Genomic DNA, 20900 nt, shown 5'->3' with positions numbered 1-20900 from the left:
GTTTTAGAAAAATGTTCTAAAAACGAATTAACCATAGATTTAAACTGAATTATTTATGCAGTACATCACAGGCTTAATGAACTTAACTTGATGAAAAGACTGTTTAAATATATTGATGACATGATACTCTTACATGCATATTAAAGCATGCTTTTTTTATAAGACTTAACTGTTTTTATTGATGCTTTAAAGCACAGAAGTAAAAGTAAGTTCATTGAAATATTGTATATATTCTGCTGCAGTGAATTCTGCATGATGCAATAAAAAGGTGTCTTCTCAGGCAGCATAATTAACTAGATTTTGGAACGGAGCCCGGATGAAGTATCCTGTGCAATCATCAGGCCTCGCTGCTGCTTTAACAGAGCGGATGAGCGCAGATCAAGCGTGAGATGAGGGATGGGTGAAGTCAGCGTCTTTAGGATAGAAAGGCCCTCAGGCGGCATCTTTAAACAGAAGAGCCTTTATGACACTGACAGAAGACCAGTTCAGTTCCCTAACTAGTGCTCAACGCTCTCTCCTTAACAGGGCACATGCAATAAGCCACAAAACTGTATTGAAGCACTGCTCAAATCATTTCAGCTCATACCGAGACATGAGACATTAGCAACGAGAAACATTTGATGAAAGAAGACTAAAACTTTAAAGCTCTGATATCTCAAAACAACATGTAAGCTTGATGCATCATAGGGAAGTTAATTGAAACATTTTGGCTCGATAATAGGAAAAGATGATGCATTATGGTTGAGGTCTAAAAGAAATGCCATGCATTTTTTCACGTGCTTTGCTTTTGCTACACACACACTGCAGAAGCACACAAACACTTATCTGTTTGGATTTGTTACAAATATTAAATTAAATGTAAATGACAAATATATATTATTATATATATTATGAAGAATAAGTAATACATAATAATCCTTTTGGGGTGAAATGAAGGGCACTGAAATCTGTGGGATCCCAAATCAGATATGAGATATGAATTCATGTGAACTCAGAGACCCTGACAATGAAGCACAAAGCGCATCGATCACCTCACAATCGATCAGATGGAGAATTCTACTCAATTCTATTCTGTATTCTATTCGTTGCTGGTTTGTGAGGAGCTCAGACGCTTCACAATCACACTTTAAAGTTTAAATCTGTTCAAATTCGTCGGTTGATAAATGTAACGGTCGTTTCCAGCGAACACAAACTTTCCTAAGAACTGAAGAGGCGCTTGTGAACGATAACGGCGCGCGTTTTACCTCGTTTTACCTCGTTTTACCGTGTTTTACTGTGTTTTGGGGACTCACCGATGCGACTGAAGCTCTCCGACAAAGTTCTTCTTAATTTCTTCATTTTGCCGATTTTCTCGGCCGGTTGAGCCGCTGGCATTAAATCACACATGTCCGATCAGAAGCTGAGGGAGAGCCGCGCAAATCACTGTCGTGTGGAAAAACACTGTCCTTCTGTATTAAACACACATTTCCGAAGTCTACTGACTACATCGCCGAAGAACGAGCTGTAATCCGTGGTAATGTGAGGAGGGAAACTTCACCAGAGCGTCTCGAAACGCCACGGTTTTCCTCTGGAAAAGCTGGATGTCATTTTTTGGGATTCTCCTCTTGCTCTGCTAGAGTGCGAATAAAACGGCGAGTTAGCCCCGCCCCCAAGAGTCAATGATTGGCCGTGGAATGGACGTCGCGTCTTTTATTGGCTGACGCAGCCGTCAATCATTCTGGAGAACACCGCCTCGTCTGATAATAAAAGCCAGGCGTCCTCAGAACAATCGTACAGTTTTTAAATGGCTTTTTAAGAACCCAAATATTCCGTGCATGCCTTCATTAATAATTCATACAGGAAAAAGAGAAGAAAAAAGACGATATGATTCGTGTATGATTCACTACAATGAAAAGACTAAGAAAACATATTGATTTTTTTTATGTAAAAAAAAAAAAGAAACAGTTTGTTTTTATTGTCCTCATTTTGTAAGTTGCTTCGGATAAAAGCGTCTGCTAAATAAATAAATGTAATGAAAATGTAATTTTTGATAAAAAATGTGTTTTCGTTCATATATGACTATATATATATATATATATATATATATATATATATATATATATATATATATATATATAATCTATTATTATATTTATTTGTATTTTATCTGTTTGTCTTTTGTTACTCATTTTTGTATTTTTTGTCATTTTTTCTTGTTGTAAGGTGACCTTGGGTGTTTATAAAGGAGCCATCAAATAAAATGAATTCATTTATTCATTAAATACATTTATCCACTATTCATTAAATATTTTTAATAACTTAAAATGTGTATTTGATTTCATCCAATACATAGTACTGCCACTTTTTTACAGTTTGTTTGACATTTTTACAGTTTTTCAATTTCTTTTTAAAGATTAAAATATTCTGTACATTACAAATTCATACACAAAAAGAAGAAAAAGAAATCTGATATCATCACTGTAGTACCTCCACGGAAATAAAATTAAATAATATATAAATATAAATCAACACTTTATGTGCTCATTTATTTGCATACAGAAAAATTGTCATAATAAAATAAATATATTACTTTTTTATTAATGATTTTCTGCTCTGTGTTTAACTGAATTGAGTTATTAAATGCACTTTTTAAAAGAAAATCATGTGTTCATATTGCAGCTGGTGGTTTAGTATGAAGAGGAGGAGCATCAAACTACTTCCTCCAGTCACTGAAAGGGAATGTGATGTGAATTTAACTTTAACTCGTCCTCAGTCCACACAGGGATACAGCACAGTGATTTCTTTAAAAGTGGAAGCTTGTTTTTATTAGGACATGTTTTAATAAGTACATACAGTATAAATACACACAGAAGCACGAGTGATTAAAAATAAGCTTAGTTTCAATCACAACTGAATCAGAAAGTGCAATAATTGACTGAAAACTGAACTCGGTTATCATATATTCACCTTTCAAACCCATATGCTGTTGTCGTTTTTTACACAATGCAAAAAAGAGAATTTTAGCATCTTCATGCAAGTTTTTTTCACAATAGTAGTCCATTTGATGCATTTTATAAAATAAAATAAAATGCATCCTATGAATCTATAGAGGAATAACAGTATGATATGATGCATGTGCTATATTTCTGAAGTCATTTGACGCTTTGGGGGAGAAATAGACTTTATGTTCACTAATCATCATCATCTTCGTGGATTTTTAGGGAATAAAAGTAAGATCTGTTTCCCAAAGATAAAATCATATGACTGAATATAAGCCAACTTAATATAAATACAGTGTAGGCATCATATAGTGCACAGTTATGGTGTAATTATTAACAGTGTCTGTGCATAAAAAAGCGACACAAAGGTGAATAAATCATCACAGAATTTACATTTTTGCATTGAGTAATTCTTAAATTCTCTATGAGAAAACAAAGCAGCACGAAATAATAATCAGAATCTAACAGCCATCTGGGCCATTTCCATCAGTTTCATCTAAAGCATTAAAAATGTGCAGAAATAGTAATACTTTTTTGCATTTTCCAATATGTTTGTTGTTTCCGGTACAAATATCTCAATATTTAAATCAAGATACATTTTGATTGAGATAAAAAAAAAAATGCATAAAAAAAGGAGTTCATGCTTAAAAAAAAAAAAAAAACATATCTGCTAACAAAGGCAAAAACTCAGCTTGTTTTCTCTTTAAATTGAGTTGATTTTTCTGTCCCACTGAAAGACATTTGTTCCTGTTTTTAAAGCCTGAAATCACTTCATTTCGATACAAAAAAACAAGACTTCATATCTCGTCTCATTTTGCTTGATGTCATTTTAAGGATGTTTAGATATCCATACTGAAAAAACACAGAAGAAGAGCATCATTTTTTTGAAGCGTGATGTTGTATTGTTTTTAGTTATAACGAAAAGAGAAACCGTGTTAAAAAGAGACAGAGAGAGAATCTGTGTTGACTGACAACTACACAGACATTAATCATAACTAGAGAGAGAGAGAGGAGTGACAAGGTAATCTCAGTTTGGGCTTCCATCAAACCTAAACTCATCCGACGAGTCTCAAAAGAGCGAAGCACGTGGTGAAGTGATTCCTGCGATCCCTCGCTTTCACTCGTTCTCGAACTTGCTGTACGGATGATCGGAGTCTGGGATGAGACCTGGAAGAGAAGGACAGCAGAGATGAGATCTGTCACGGTCACATGACTCTTATTCATATCCACGTCTCATTTTCTGTCAGCCGTATATGAGAGAGCTTTCATCTTTTAACCCCTCGGTGCTCCACAGGACTCCAGCTCTAATCAGTTCTGAGTTAAAGCAGCAGATAAAATAAACTCTGATGGATGTGTGTTTGCACGAGGGCTGAAGGGAGACGAGAAACCGCTGGACGGACAGCCGTGGATCACGCGTGACCTGTGGGTCGAGAACACGGATGTGACACGCTTACCTTTGACGGATTTATTAAGAATTTTTTTTCTTTTAATTTACCCTTATGACTGGTTTTGTGCTCCAGGGTCACATATGTGTAATATATATGTGTGTGTGTGTGTGTGTGTTGCTGAATTTGAGAAAGACACTCGTTTTAAGAAAACAGCATTTTAAGACATGAATTGTGATTGAAATCTACAGGCACATGTTAATAAAGTGTTATGAAACGAACACTTAAATGTGTGTTTTTAAAGTTTTCTTTCCACGAGTCTGAAAGTGGACATGTTATGGAAGCAAAAAAAGACGAAAAAGCTACTCAGCTGATTTCTAGCAGGTCAGTTTGGTGTTTGTTTTGGACCCTGTTGCTGTGTGACAGAACGTCCTTCGCAGGGCAGACGCTCGTGTGTGTGTGTGTGTGTGAGAGAGTATCGGGTCGGAGACGCCCAGTCCCTGATGTACGGACTGCTGAGAGCAGGAGAAACACAACGGAGGCCTCCATCCATCATGCTGTCACACACACACACACACACGCACACACACACGCACACACACGCACACACACACACAGACACACTTCACCACAGGACACACAAGCACACAGCAGAGCCAATGAGGACACGGCCCAGAAACCATCAGTCATAACAGAGCAGCATCACCACATGCTCAGACAATGACTTTTATTCTGTACTCATTAAGTAAAGTTTACGAAAATGACGTTAAGTTTGCAGCAGGATCTGGAAACTATGGAAGCTTGTTCCTGCCATAGGAGTTTTTTTTGTTTTCATCTCACAATTCTCACTTTTATTCTAAACATTTTGAGAGTTCTGAATTCTGAGTTTGCATCTTGAACTCAGCGGATGAGGAACATGAAGAAGCTGTGGCGGGATGAGAAGAGTCTCGTCATCAGATACAGAGGGATGAAGCTCTCAGAGAGGCTCACATCCTTTGATCTTTATTTCTACTTTCAACATCCTCTTCACCGGCGACCGGCTCACGAGAATGTCAAACAGACGCAGTGCAGCCACACGAATCTTAATGAAATAAAATGAATACATCAATGAATAAAAAAATAGAAAATAAAATAAAAACTACAATACATAAATAAGTAAAAAATACTAAAATAAATCAAATTAAATGAAAAACACTAAAATAATAAACTATATTACTCTAATAAAATGCAAAATAAAAAATAAATTAAATAAAATTAAAATTAAAATGTATTTAAATAAATATAACATTTGATTTAAGTAAATATCAAATAAATTAAAATAAAAAATAAATAAAAAATACAAAAATAAATGTAAATGCAATTAAACAGATTCAAATTAAATAGTAAAATAATTAAAATTTTAAGAAAATGGACAATAGATAAAAAATTAATTAACGAAAGTATAAAAAAAATAAGTAAGTATTTTTTTCTAAATAAATGAAGCAGTGTGTTGGAAGACAAAGGCTCTTCTTCAGCTTGTCTCAAGGTCGTGTGGTTTTCTGCTGGTCTTTGCGCAGCAGCTGTGAGGCTTTGTCCTCCGCTGTGGCTTCAGTGACCTGCTCTCACTTTCTCTCACTCTCACGCACCACAGGAGCTGCGATCGCAGGCGCCGAACACATTTACATTTCACCTCGTTCCTCTGTAGCACCGGGACGCGATCCGGGCCTTTGCCACCACATAAATTACAGCCCTTCTCAGCCTCACCAGCGCTAATTAGCACGGAGTTAATCAAGCAGGAGTCAAGCACCCCGTCTGATGCTTTTTCACCTGTTATTGCTGGAGGACGGGTTCAATTAGGAAAAGCTCAGTTCTACTCAAATCCTTTTGCAATTTTTGCATCTGCTTTAAAACATTATTTTCATTATTTTATGTGTAGCATCTTCTGAATTATGTTATTCAGGCAATGACTGAAATTTTTTGTAAACGCAATCTGATGAAATATGCATGTGCCGTTTTCTTCGTTGCACAGATAAGTGATCTTTAATAATGAACTGAAGGACATGTTATTATGTGTCTGTGTGCATCTGTTAAAGGCTAATCAAGGTCTTAATTTATAAATAATGAGTAAACTAATTTTGCTTTCAACAGAGCGATTAGAACTAATATACTACTGCTATCTATTAAAGCAACCGTTTGCATTAGTATTTACGGAAGCTTATTTCTGCCATTGAATAAAAATATAAAAAAGGTAACTGTGACTTCTTATCTCATAATCCTATCACTTGCAATATGTCACAAATCAGACATTTTTTCTCAGAATTGCAATTCCAGCTACATTTTGTAATTCTGATTTATTTTATTTTTTTCTGCATTTACATCTCGTAATTCATTTTTTTTTTACGTTTTTGTCTTTTTTCATATTTTTGTATTTACATCTAACAATGCAGATTTTTTCATATCGCAATTCTTAGTTTTTTAGAAGAGTTTTATGTTACATATCGCAATTCTGACTATTTTCTTTTAGTTTTACATTTACATCTTGCAATTCTAACTTTTTTCTAAGTTTTGTGTTTACATCTCGCAATTCTTATTTCATAGAGCTTTATGTTTACATCTCTCAATTTTTATTTCCTAGAGTTTTACATCTACATCTCTCAATTCTTATTTCGTAGTTTTACGTCTACATCGGGCAATTCTTATTTCATAGAGTTTTACGTCTACATCTCGCAAATCTTATTTCGTAGTTTTACATCTACATCGCGCAATTCTTATTTCATAGAGTTTTGCGTCTACATCTCGCAGTTCTTATGTCATAGAGTTTTACATCTACATCTCGCAATTCTTATTTCATAGAGTTTTACGTCTACATCTCGCAATTCTTGTTTCATAGAGTTTTACGTCTACATCTCGCAGTTCTTATTTAGTAAAGTTTAACGTCTACATCTCGCAATTCTTCTTTCATAGAGTTTTACGTTTACATCTCGCAATTCTTATTTCGTAGAGTTTTATGTTTACATCTCGCAACTCTTTTTTGGTAGAGTTTTAAATCTACATCGTGCAATTCTTATTTCGTAGAGTTTTACGTCTACATCTCCCAATTCTTATTTCATAGAGTTTTACGTCTACATCTCGCAATTCTTATTTAGTAAAGTTTTACGTCTACATCTCGCAATTCTTCTTTCATAGAGTTTTACGTTTACATCTCGCAATTCTTATTTCGTAGAGTTTTATGTTTACATCTCGCAACTCTTTTTTCGTAGAGTTTTACGTCTACATCGCGCAATTCTTATTTCGTAGTTTTATGTTTACATCTCACAATTCTTATTTCGTAGAGTTTTACATCTACATCTCGCAATTCTTATTTTGTAGAGTTTTACGTCTACATCTCGCAATTCTGACTTTTTCGTAGTTTTGCGTTTACATCTCGTAATTCTGATGTACGATATGTAAACTCTGAATACTAGAAGGAAAAAATCTGAATGGTGAGAAGAAAATAAAAATCACAATTCTTCCATGAGTATAATCTCTACTCGTCCCCTGCCGAGGCCACATCAGCATTGATCAGGCAGTGTTGGGACGCGGTGCACGAGTCGATCAGAAAGCTAAGTGTTCCTCTATCAGACTATAATTAAAGAACACTTTATCTGCTGAATAAAGCATTATTGAGACCAACACAAGGAACCAGATCAATAAAGACCTGTGTTACAACATCTACACATGATGTCCTGTAATCAGCCAAAAGTTAACAACTGAAGATGTATTAGCTAATACAAGAAATCTTTGCAGAATTGGGCACTTTGTAATTGTGCCAGTCTGAGTCCCAGGCATAATTATTGATGCAATTATCTCCAGTTAATTCTTTAACAGGAACAGCTCAAATACATCAGTGAGTGTACAAACATGGGACACACAATCTGCTGACCATGTTTGTAGTATACACACACACACACACGTTTGTGTGTGTGAACACTACCAAGATAGGGGTCAGGTTTTTTTTTTTTTTTTGAAAGAAATAAATATTTTTATATTTTTATATTTTTCCTGTTATGCATTTAATTGCTCAAAAGAGCCAGTAAATACATTTATAATGTTAAAATATTTCTATTTCATATAAATGATGTCTGTGACATTCATCTGTGAATGTATCACAGTTTTCACAAAAATATTGTGCAGAACGACAGAACGAATCAGAAATGTTTCTTGAGCAGTAAATCATCATATTTTCATGATTTCTGAAGATCATGTGACGCTGAAGACTGGAGGAATGATGCTAAAAATACAGCTGTGCATCACAGAAATAAACTACACTTTAACACAGATTCACACAGAAAACAGATGTTTTACATTGTAATAATATTTCACAGTTTCTACTGTATTTTTGATCAAATAGATGCAGCCTGGGTGAGCAAAAGATAAAAAAATCTTACAGACCCCCAAAGGTTCGAACGGCACAGTATGAATTTCATTGTAAAACATTTTCAAATCAAATAACCTAAAATGTGAACAGGTTTTAGTAACTACATCATTCCCATAGTTTTATTTCATAGCATTTATGACACCTTCTAAAATGCAGAAAAGAGTCATAATGTGTAGATATGACTGAACTCTTCTGAACTGTAATGACAGCAGCACAGGACTGACGTGACTTACCATACTTCTTGCGGATTTCATCATGTTTCACCTTCCTCTCCGCCTTCCTGCAACAGACAGTAACCAGAGATGAGTGATAGCTTTTTACAGACTGGACAGGATTATACAGATTTTTTAAACAAAATACTGCATTTCCGTTCCATTTGCATAATTTGAGCTGTATTTTATTTTTTTGGAGAAAATTTGAAGAAATTCTGACTTTGTCACACAGTTTTACATTTAAATCTCGCAATTCTGTCTTTTTTCATTGAGTTTTACGTCTATATCTCGCAATTCTTATTTTGTAGAGCTTTACGTCTACATCTCACAATTCTGACTTTTTTGTAGAGTTTTAAGTTTACACCTATCAATTCTTACTTTTTCGTAGAGTTTTACGCTTACATCTGTCAATTCTGACTTTTTCGTAGAATTTTACGCTTACATCGCTCAATTCTTACTTTTTCGGAGAGTTTTACGCTTACATCGCTCAATTCTGACTTTTTCGTAGAGTTTTACGCTTACATCTCTCAATTCTGACTTTTTCGTAGAATTTTACGCTTACATCGCTCAATTCTTACTTTTTCGGAGAGTTTTACGCTTACATCGCTCAATTCTGACTTTTTCGTAGAGTTTTACGCTTACATCCGTCAATTCTGACTTTTTCGTAGAGTTTTACGCTTACATCCCTCAATTCTGACTTTTTCGTAGAGTTTTACGCTTACATCCCTCAATTCTGACTTTTTCGTAGAGTTTTACGCTTACATCTCACAATTCTGACTTTTTCGTAGAGTTTTACGCTTACATCTGTCAATTCTTACTTTTCCGTAGAGTTTTACGCTTACATCTCTCAATTCTTACTTTTTCGTAGAGTTTTACGCTTACATCTCTCAATTCTTACTTTTTCGTAGAGTTTTACGCTTACATCTCGCAATTCTTACTTTTTCGTAGAGTTTTACGCTTACATCTCGCAATTCTTACTTTTTCTTAGAGTTTTTCGCTTACATCTCTCAATTTTAACTTTTTCGTAGAGTTTTGCGCTTACATCTCTCAGTTCTTACTTTTTCGTAGAGTTTTACGCTTACATCGCTCAATTCTTACTTTTTCGTAGAGTTTTACGCTTACATCTCGCAATTCTTACTTTTTCGTAGAGTTTTACGCTTACATCTCTCAATTCTTACTTTTTCGTAGAGTTTTACGCTTACATCTCTCACTTCTTACTTTTTTGTAGAGTTTTACGCTTACATCTCTCAATTCTTGCTTTTTCGTAGAGTTTTACGCTTACATCTCACAATTCTTACTTTTTCTTCAAAATTCTTATTTCGTACAATTTTACATTTATATTTCACAATTCTGACTTTTTTCTTAGAAATTTACTTTTCATATCTTGCATTTCTGTTTTTCTCTCAGAATTCTAATGTTATGTCCAATACAAATTCTGAATCATGTAAAACCATTACAAGAACAACAAATTAAACTCATAACCTGGATTCAATTTACGCAACCAAAACTGCTCAACTGAAAACCAAATCCTGTAGAGCAGCACATGGGCGGCAGTAAATGATTCACAGTGAGTTCATGTCTTTGTTTAAGGCCATCCATTCCTTCACAGGCTCGTCATAAATAAGAGCAGCAGTGTTTTATGGGTGTGTGACATACGAGCAGCGCTATACAACACCAACCGCTCGCCCTGCATCATTCATCCTCTCTACAGCCCACATAGAAGATGGGGTGGGCCTCCAGACGAACTTGCGGCTGCTTCATACCCGTATAAATCAGCCAGAGCTTTATGAGCAGCTGATCTGTGAACAATCACTGGAGTCATTAGCCATCTGTTGCTGCTTCCACAATCCTGAACAAAGCAGCACAACAATAACTCCACCGGCTAGAGTTCTACCAGTGTTTGTCTGTTACAGATCAAAGAATGCTAAAAGTTCAGATCAACAGTGAATAAAACTAAGGTTTATTAAAAGAGAAAGCCTTACTTATGTTCAAAAGTTGGTGTCAGCAAGTTTTTTTTATGCTCTTGAAAGTCTCTTCTGCTCACCAAGGCTGCATTTATTTGATCAAAATGATAATAAAAATTTTGAAATATTATTATAACCTAAAACAGCTGTTTACTATGTGAATCTCTGTTTAACTGTAATTTATTTCTGTGATGCTCCGCTGTATTTCCAGCATCATTCCTCCAGTCTTCAGTGTCACATGATCTTCAGAAATCATGAAAATATGATGATTTACTGCTCAAGAAACATTTCTGATTTTTATTAATGTTGAAAACAGTCGTGCTGCACAATATTTTTGTGGAAAATGTGATACATTTTATTTTTCAGAACTCTTTGATTAATATAAAATTAAAATTATTTGAAATATAAATATTATAATAAATGTCTATATCTGTAACTTTTGATCAATTCAATAAATCCTTGAGGAATAAAAATATTATTTTATAAAATCTTACTGACCCCAAACTTTTGAATAAAATATTATGTATATTTAAACAGCATATAAAGGTACAATTTACACAATCAACATTAACTGATGCAACTTTTTATTGTAAAATGTTTTAAATAATGTTGGATTTAAAATTAACGAAGTTTAATCATTTTTATAAAGTACGTTAACTCATGTTAACTTCAAATTTAAAATAAATTACAGAAATAAAAAACATATATAAAAACTAATTAAAATAATAAATAATACGTAGACAATAAAGATGACAATAATACTATAAATAAATTGTATTTTATGTTTTGCAAATAAAAACAGATAATGTATAAAAACGAAATATTATAAAAAAAAATATATAGACATAAGATGTAAATCTAAATTTAAAATAAAACAGAAAATATATAAAAACTCATTCAAAACATGAATTAATACTAGACATAATAAAGATGACAAAATACTAAAACATATAAATAATATTAACAAATATTATTAACTTTTGATGTTAATAATGTATAAGTAAATGTTGAAATGAAAATTAACTTTAGTAAATGCAATAATAAAGTATTTGAATTATTGATTCATGTTAACTAATGCAGTTAACTAATGTTAACAAAGAAAACCTTGCTGTAAAGTGTTATGAAACTACCATAGAACTAACCACTACACTTCTGATTCTGATACTGCTTACCAACCCTGTTTCTGTCAATCTTTCAGTTCTTCTAACACAAAACAAGAAACTAAAATATAACAAGATACTAAATATTCTCTCCATATATGTTCAAGGACATCATAATGCACTGTGCTTCTGTTAGCAATAATAATTCAACACTAAAGAAGCCCATCAGGCTGTTCTTTGTTGTGACAGACGTAAAATGCTGAATAAAAGCACATTGGTACATCAGATGCATCACACACAATCGGCCGAGACCCTGCAGATATATCTGATCTCCGTTAATCTGAGCTCTCCAGTTCAAAAGGAGATTCCTGCTTCCCCTCGAGTGTCTGACACAGAAGTGACCTTGTTAGTGCAGCACAGCTGCTGAAAGCCCTACAGACATATTTACACACAACACACGTAATCATTAAAGCACCGAGACACACACACACACACACACACACACACACACACACACACGCATTACGTGCCCAAATCCACTTCAGGTGCTTTAAAAAAAAAACTTCTACTGTGAAACGTCTAAATTTCCCGTCAAATTCCGCCGTTTTGAATTGAAAGTTGCTCTGTTATTTACGTGATTAAATGTAATTCATAATTATTGTGACGACAGTAGCTTTTCTCTGTCTAGCGTTTTCTACATAATTAGGAATACAACTGAAATTTAATGGGTGCATATCGTAAAATAAAAATATAATTTGAAGTTCAGATTGATTACAAAAAATAATTTATTTTATCTTGTTTTATATTAATTTATTTAATTCCTTTACCATTACCATGGTGGTCTGATCTTAATATTTTCCTCAAAACAGAACAAATAAAAATTTAGTTTCAATTTGACGGCACCCATTCACTTTAGAGCAAGCGATGCAATGCTACATTTCTCCAAATCTGATGAAGAAACAAACTAATTCTCATCTTGTATGAACTGATGGTGAAGACATTTTCAACAAATGTAAATTTTTGGGTGTACTACTCCTTTAAAACTTACTACTAAATTGACGACAACAAAAGATTTACGTACCGTTCTTCTGATCGCTGCTTGATCTCCTCTCTTCTCCGGGCAAACTGCTCATCATCACGATCAAAACTAAAAATATAAAACGAAAGCCAATTCAGAATACTATACTAGTACGCTAATGATGAGTAACATCGGAAATGCTTTAATTACGTTAAGTTTACAAAACTCAAAATTGATCAGCATATTTATGAAATCGCAGAATTCACGTGACATCAGACTGGCAGCTATTTATCAAAGAAAACAAAGAGTTGGGTTATTATCTGGATTAATTATTGTGCTCTCAAATCTGCACATGGATTTATTCTGGGGGTATGAACAGTGGCACTAGAACGAGAACATGAACAACCAGTAATTACAATAATACTGTGACCTTTACATCATCGCTGAAATGGAAACCACATGAAACAATAAACAACAATAAAACATAATTTGAGAAGAAAAACTGAAACTGTGATCTGTCCTCGAGCTGTAAAACAACACGTCTCTGAGCCGTTCTAAATATCACAGAAACAAAGGATCGTCACATGAAGCTGAATAAGCATTAACGAGAGATAGAAGAAGTGAATCTACTTCTGTATGCAAGGCACGTCTTCATGAAATCATCCGTGATTGACAGACAGAGGTGTCCTTTTCATCTCCACAGATACAGAACTGGACGCTTTAAAAATTATCTCTTTGGGGGGAAACGCCAAATCTTGTGCTATTTTTAATGAATGAATAAATAAATGCAATACAAAATGCATTTGTGTTTATTAACCCTATAAAGCCTACTGGCCTCTTAAGGATCAATACGATCAAAATGTAATTTTTCTCCTCACGTCTTCTGTCTCTGATTGATAGTTTAGAGTCTTTTTTCCCAGTCAAAGCTCTTTCAGTGTAACTGTACAAGCGTTCAGCTTCAGCTCAACTCAAAACTTTCCTGATTGTGATCAAGTAAAGGTCAGAATAAGGTCAGTAATATCTCCAGATGAACTCTTCCTGGACTGAAGCAGCTCAGCTTTACTTGATTCTCCATCAAAATCATGTTTTAGAGTCTCAAATCTGATCCTCAGGATCTTTAGAGGAGCGTTTGTTTCCAGAAGCTTTACTTTCACTGTTCCTCAGCGGAGGAATGATCTTCACAAGCCTCCAGAACATCTCACATCTTCTGAGGAGCCTTGATTTCTTCAGCTCTCAGTCACTGTGTTATATGTTTGGATCTTTTACATCTCATCTCATTACTGGAGATATAGAGTGATATTCAGATCAGTTTATGTCAGTATCTGCTCTACTGTTAGAAAGATCTCACTGATTTACATAAAAAATCATGTAAATATCAGCATCTGCAGCAAATTTTTTATTTTTGCTCAGTTTGAGTCTGAATAAAATTCTGCAGTTTTTTTTCTCCATATTCTAAGTTTTCTCGAATTTCTGAGTTTACATCTGAAAGTTATAAAAAAATTTCTCGCAATTCAGAGTTTGTCAGGTAAACTTTTAGAATTCAGAGTTTATTTCCAATAGTTTTTACTTTTATTTGCAATTCTGATTTTATTTCCAACATTTTAGAGTTTTATTTTCGCAATTCTGAGTTTATATCCAAAAGTTTAGACTTTTATTTTCACAATTCTGAGTTTATGTTCAACAGTTTAGACTTTTTTCGCAATTCTGAGTTTATATCCAACAGTTTTGACTTTTATTCGCAATTCTGAGTTTATTTCCAACAGTATAGAATTTTCGCAATTCTGAGTTTATATCCAAAAGTTTAAACTTTTATTTTCGCATTTCTAAGTTTATTTATAACAGTTTTGAATTTTCGCAATTCTGAGTTTATGTCCAAAAGTTTAGACTTTTATTTTCGCAATTCTGAGTTTATGTCCAACAGTATATACTTTTATTCGCAATTCTGAGTTTATATGCGACAGTATATACTTTTATTCGCAATTCTGAGTTTATATCCAAAAGTTTAGACTTTTATTTTCACAATTCTGAGTTTATGTTCAACAGTTTAGAATTTTCGCAATTCTGAGTTTATGTCCAAAAGTTTAGACTTTTATTTTCGCAATTCTGAGTTTATATCCGACAGTATATACTTTTATTCGCAATTCTGAGTTTATATGCGACAGTATATACTTTTATTCGCAATTCTGAGTTTATATCCAAAAGTTTAGACTTTTATTTTCACAATTCTGAGTTTATGTTCAACAGTTTAGAATTTTCGCAATTCTGAGTTTATGTCCAAAAGTTTAGACTTTTATTTTCACAATTCTGAGTTTATGTTCAACAGTTTAGAATTTTCGCAATTCTGAGTTTATGTCCAAAAGTTTAGACTTTTATTTTCGCAATTCTGAGTTTATGTTCAACAGTTTAGACTTTTTTCGCAATTCTGAATTCATGTTCAACAGTTTAGACTTTTATTCGCAATTCTGAGTTTATTTCCAACAGTATAGAATTTTCGCAATTCTGAGTTTATGTCCAAAAGTTTAGACTTTTATTTTCGCAATTCTGAGTTTATTTACAACAGTTTAGAATTTTTGCAATTCTGAGTTTATATCCAAAAGTTTAGACTTTTATTTTCGCAATTCTGAGTTTATATCCAAAAGTTTAGACTTTTATTTTCGCAATTCTGAGTTTATGTCCAAAAGTTTAGAATTTTATTTTCGCAATTCTGAGTTTATTTACAACAGTTTAGAATTTTCGCAATTCTGAGTTTATATCCAAAAGTTTAGACTTTTATTTTCCCAATTGTGAGTTTATTTACAACAGTTTAGAATTTTCGCAATTCTGAGTTTATTTTCAAAAGTTTAGACTTTTATTTTCGCAATTCTGAGTTTATTTACAAGAGTTTAGAATTTTCGCAATTCTGAGTTTATATCCAAAAGTTTAGACTTTTATTTTCGCAATTCTGAGTTTATGTCCAACAGTTTAGAATAATAAAAATATATATATATATATATATATATATATATATATATATATATTTTTTTTTTTTTTTTTTTTTTTTTATATATATATATTTTCTAAAGGTTCAGTAAACTGTTCCATTTTTAAAATAAAATTTTTCTGACTATTAGGGCTCCAGTGTTCAATGAACTGCTGAGTTTCACAAACGGAGATCTGGCAGGGCTTTAAAAGGTTCAACTTTGGCCACAGAACACAAGGCAGCTCTGAGGTGGAAGTGAAAGCTGTTAGTGTGAAAAGAGGCTGATATGAGAGTTGTGTCTGTGGAGGTCAGACCTGGACGAGCGTCTGCGTTTACAGCAGCAGCAGCAGCAGCAGACGGTGACAGCCAGCAGCAGAATCCCACACACCACAGCCATCGCGATGATCAGAGCCTCGAAGTTCACTGAAACAACATCACAACACTGAAGATCAGAGACACTGCTGACACCTGCTGGACGTTCACTGACGCTAACACCGTTCTCATGATTGAGGAGTCATGCAGTTTTTTTATTATTAATCATGTGAGAGTGAGCAATATAACTGCATCATGTAGATTATATATTACAACACAATCAAGTGAGTTTTGACCTAGAAAAGATCCATAAAAATAGTTTTTTAGTAAAAGAATGAAACTATGTTTGTATGGTATGTATGGAGTAATTTTACTTTTGTCTTCTCATATCTCAAACACCTTCTGAAAAAACATGAATATGAACGTCTATTGATGAACCATATCAACCAATCACATTTAGCACTATTTTCATAATTTTAAGTAAAATATATTTTATTTGTATATTTTTTTAAGAGTCATTTTTATGTTGCTTTGATAAACTTTTTGTTCATAAACTTTGACTTTTTGAGCAATCGTGAGTTGTAAATAAGAAAAATGTTAATTATATTCTATTCTCTACAATGGGGTTAATATCATTACTTTTCAGATTATATGTTCAATATTTCATGAATATATATATATTTAATATATATATATATATATATATATATATATATATATATATATATATATATATATATATTTCTTTTTTGGTGTGGTTATGCCTAAATTGAATAATTTTTTGGTAAATGCAATAATACAATTTTAACATTCAACATTTTTTGAAAAGTTTTTAGATGCTTTCAGTTGAAAAATATTAACTGCCCCAGAATGCAAATATATTTACAAAAAAAAAAAAGAAAAAGAAAAAAAGGAAATGGTGTAGAAACTATTCATTTTCAGAATTAATTATAAAGAAATGGCAGGTAAAACACTGACCTCAAAAATAAATCTTTAAAATAGAAAGAATACAAAATACTCTAGGCTAATTATCTTTATTTTATTTACAACTTCAAAAAAATATTTTTTTTTACAGTGTACGAAACAGGCTTAATATTGTTCTTCCTTTTGAATTTGGGATGAAATATGAGCAGGGGATTTTGCTCGCATCCAGCATGATTTCACTTTCAATGTTTTAAGTGACTCTGAGTGAGTGTCAGGTAAGTGATAAGATGTTTTATGACTTTAAGAGACGCCACACGACACATTTGAGACTTTCACTGTAGAAGTGAGAAACAACCGGCTGTTCATTACCACTAAATAAAACCCCACAGGGACTTTTATTTTGATGACGATTATTTAGTATCATATATTAAATAATAATTATAATATTTATTTTACTGAAATAAAAAATCACAGATGAGTGTTCAGTTATACTGTGTTCTGGACGACACTCATTTTAATATTTAACCTATGAATGCCAAGATTAGCCAATCAGGAGCAAGTATTCTAGAGTTCCGCATAGTAATGACTGTACTGTCCTCAGGCCGTGATAAATGTTCCTCTATCGTTGTGAGGAAGTTAAACGGGGATTTCCAGACATGAATGTAAAGCTCCCTTCATCAATGTGAGAGTGTTGCTTCCTTCGGCTCGACAGCTGCTGTACTTCAGAGATCAGCAGGTATATTTAACCAGTTGTGTGCATCTTCATGAAGGTGAACTCACCCCAGCAAACACCCCATCGAGCCTGAGAGAGTTTACACAGCGACGCCGGAGGAATCACATACGAGACCGGATAATCTGAGCAGCTGCTGTTCGTCTGGCACCACAAACACTGCAGGGGGGAAATATTATTATTATCATTATTATTAATGTTGATGACATCCCCTAGGATGTTAGAGGGAAAAGTATTATTATTATCATTATTATTATTATTAATGACATCATCCAGTGTTTTAAAAAAAAACTATTATTATTATTATTATTATTATTATTATTATTAATGACATCCTTCGATAGGTTTCAAAAATATTTATTATTATTATTATAATTGATGTTATTGTTAATAACATCCTCCAGAAAGTTAGAAAAATATGTATTATTATTATTATTATTATTATTATTGAATGACATGCTCAAGGAAATTATTAAAACATTTATTATTATTATTATTTTAATTATTATTATTATTAACATCCTCTTGGATGTTACTAAAATTATTATTATTATTATTATTATTATTATTAATTACATCTTCTTGAATGTACAAAATATGTATTATTATTATTATTATTATTATTATTATTATTGAATGACATGCTCAAGGAAATTATTAAAACATTAATTATTATTATTATTTTAATTATTATTATTATTAACATCCTCTTGGATGTTACTAAAATTATTATTATTATTATTATTATTATTATTGACATCCTCTAGGATGTTTATAAAACATTTATTATTATTATTATTATTGTTATTAATTACATTTCAGAATGTTAAAAAAATATTTTTTTATTATTATTATTTTTGTTGTTGTTGTTATTCACATCTTCTAAGATGTTACTAAAATAATAATAATAATTATTATTATTATTATTATTATTATTAATGACATCCTTCAGAATGTTACAAAAAACATATTATTATTATTATTGACATTCTCTAGGATGTTACAAAAATATTTATTAATTTTATTATCATTAATGACACCCTCAACATACATTTAATTTTTTTTTGTTTATGACACCCTCCAGGACTATACAAAAAACTATTATTATTATCATCATTATTGACGTCTTCTAGGATGTTACAAATGAATTCTGTGATGTTTGTTTGCATTGTTTTTTTCTGTCACTAAACCATTCATCTCGTCTGAAAAAAAATAAGTTTATTTCAAAAGATGCTTAAAACAAACTGCTATCGATAATTATCAGGTTATAATTAATCAGATCCACAAATAACAATATTAATTTTCCAAAGGTGCAGGAAGAAGTGCAGAAACCCGAATAATCAAGAGTAAAGGAGCGTCATGTGATCTCACCGAAACATTGGCGAGGCACGTCTCACAGGAAGTCTGAGTGTTGCATGCTGGGAAGACACAGAAGAATGAAATACTCACTCCAATCAGATAAAAAAACAGGTTCACAGTCAAAATAAAGAGCAGGATTTGTCCAAACACTGGTCTGGATGAGCAGACGGCTCATAAAGTATAACTTTATGCATAATATAGTGCTACTATAAATATATCACATCACATCCTGGATTAACAATCTTGAATGATAAATAAAGTAATAACAAAGTCCCTTGAAATATACTCTGAATACACAACTTTTATTGATATAGATTACAACTTTCAATGTCTTTATATCGACTAATAGTGACTTAATAATTAAAATGTGACCGTTCTATAGTAAACACAATCAATACATTCGGGTGAATAGAAATATACTTGTGCTATAATAGTAATTTATTGAAATATATTTACATGTTACATTTAACAATAGAGATGCATGATAAAAAAGAAGATAGATTCGGGTGAACACATACGTTTGTGGACAGCCGGAGGAGTTGTAGGTGTGATTATTGTTGATTTTGAAGTTGTTGTTGTTGCTTCAGAAAGACTGAATGCGACACACATCAGCAGGAAGCTAAACATAGACACAATCACTCGCGATTTATCCATATCGGAGAGGAACTGACTGTTTGTACAGCAGACGGGTGTTGAGTTTGTGTTTAAGCTATTAAATATTGAATTCGACTGCACACAAATCTCTAAAACTCTCTCTAACACGCAACCGAAACCATCGAGAGATCGAAAACACGGAAACGCAAGGACGCAGCTGACGCTCTGCTGTTGCCTTCAAAATAAAAGTCCTACAAGAAAACATAACCATAAAAGTACAGGCACCAGCACCACACTATGCAGACCCAGTCCGGCATGTCAAAAATAAATAAATAAATAATTTAATTAATTAAATCTTTGCTTTGATAAGTCAGACTTTAGGACTCATAATTTTATAAGATGAAAAGTCGAAATTATAACATGAAAAATAATAATTATACGGTAAAAAGTCCAAATTATTAGATGAAAAGTCGAAATTATAACATGAAAAATCATAACTAAGAGATAAAAGTTGAAATTATTAGATGATGAGATTTTTTTATTTTTCGACTAATATTATGAAATTTTAATGAATTATAATGTCGAAATTATGAGATGACAATTTTTAATTCTAACATGAAAAATAATAAATATAAGGTAAAAAGTCGAAATTATGAAATGAAACGTTGAAATTATGAAATGAAAAATGGAAATTATAACATCAAAATAATAAATATAAGATAAAAAGTTGAAATTCTGAAATTAAAAGTCGAAATTATGAAATGAAAAATGGAAATTATAACATCAAAATAATAAATATAAGATGAAAAGTCAAAACTATGAATGAAAAGTTGAAATTATAACATTTAAAAAATAATAATTATAAAGTAAAAAGTCGAACTTATGAAATGAAAAGTCAAAATTATAAAATGAAAATCATAACTATGAGATAAAAAATTTTAATTATGAAATTATAAGATGAAAGGTAAA

At 32.3% G+C, this 20900-nt stretch overlaps 2 protein-coding genes across 2 annotated transcripts in view; both read right to left on the bottom strand.

Annotated features, from left to right (window-relative positions):
* The window catches only part of LOC128030301 (cyclin-dependent kinase 14), a 144732-nt gene extending 143085 nt beyond the window's left edge, over positions 1 to 1647 (bottom strand). Inside the window, exon 1 of the mRNA XM_052617798.1 lies at positions 1293 to 1647. Within this exon, the coding sequence (XP_052473758.1) occupies positions 1293 to 1386 (94 nt within the window). The 5' untranslated portion in view covers positions 1387 to 1647. The remainder of the gene's footprint in view (positions 1 to 1292) is intronic.
* A 1130-nt stretch (positions 1648 to 2777) lies between these two features.
* On the bottom strand, positions 2778 to 20160 carry LOC128030305 (pituitary tumor-transforming gene 1 protein-interacting protein). The gene is made up of 7 exons (XM_052617809.1): positions 19856 to 20160; positions 19350 to 19396; positions 18029 to 18137; positions 16327 to 16435; positions 13117 to 13182; positions 8993 to 9039; positions 2778 to 4145 (listed from the first exon to the last, which is right to left on the bottom strand). The coding sequence occupies exons 1-7, from the start codon at positions 19989 to 19991 to the stop codon at positions 4096 to 4098; spliced, it is 564 nt and encodes a 187-aa protein (XP_052473769.1). The 5' UTR covers positions 19992 to 20160; the 3' UTR covers positions 2778 to 4095.
* Positions 20161 to 20900: the final 740 nt, after the last annotated feature.

This window comes from Carassius gibelio, chromosome A16 (genome assembly GCF_023724105.1).
Source record: "Carassius gibelio isolate Cgi1373 ecotype wild population from Czech Republic chromosome A16, carGib1.2-hapl.c, whole genome shotgun sequence".
NCBI lineage: Eukaryota > Metazoa > Chordata > Actinopteri > Cypriniformes > Cyprinidae > Carassius > Carassius gibelio.
Note: the sequence above shows the minus strand (reverse complement) of the source record. Positions and strands in the feature narration are given on the sequence as shown.

Excerpts from the sequence above, each read along its gene's own strand:
- LOC128030305 (XM_052617809.1), bottom strand. The coding sequence starts at position 19,991 with ATGGATAAATCGCGAGTGATTGTGTCTATGTTTAGCTTCCTGCTGATG. Across the intron at positions 9,040-13,116 it reads AAGCAGCGATCAGAAGAACG|GAAGGCGGAGAGGAAGGTGA; the intron begins GTACGTAAATCT and ends TGTCTGTTGCAG. Across the intron at positions 4,146-8,992 it reads TGAAATCCGCAAGAAGTATG|GTCTCATCCCAGACTCCGAT; the intron begins GTAAGTCACGTC and ends CTTCTCTTCCAG.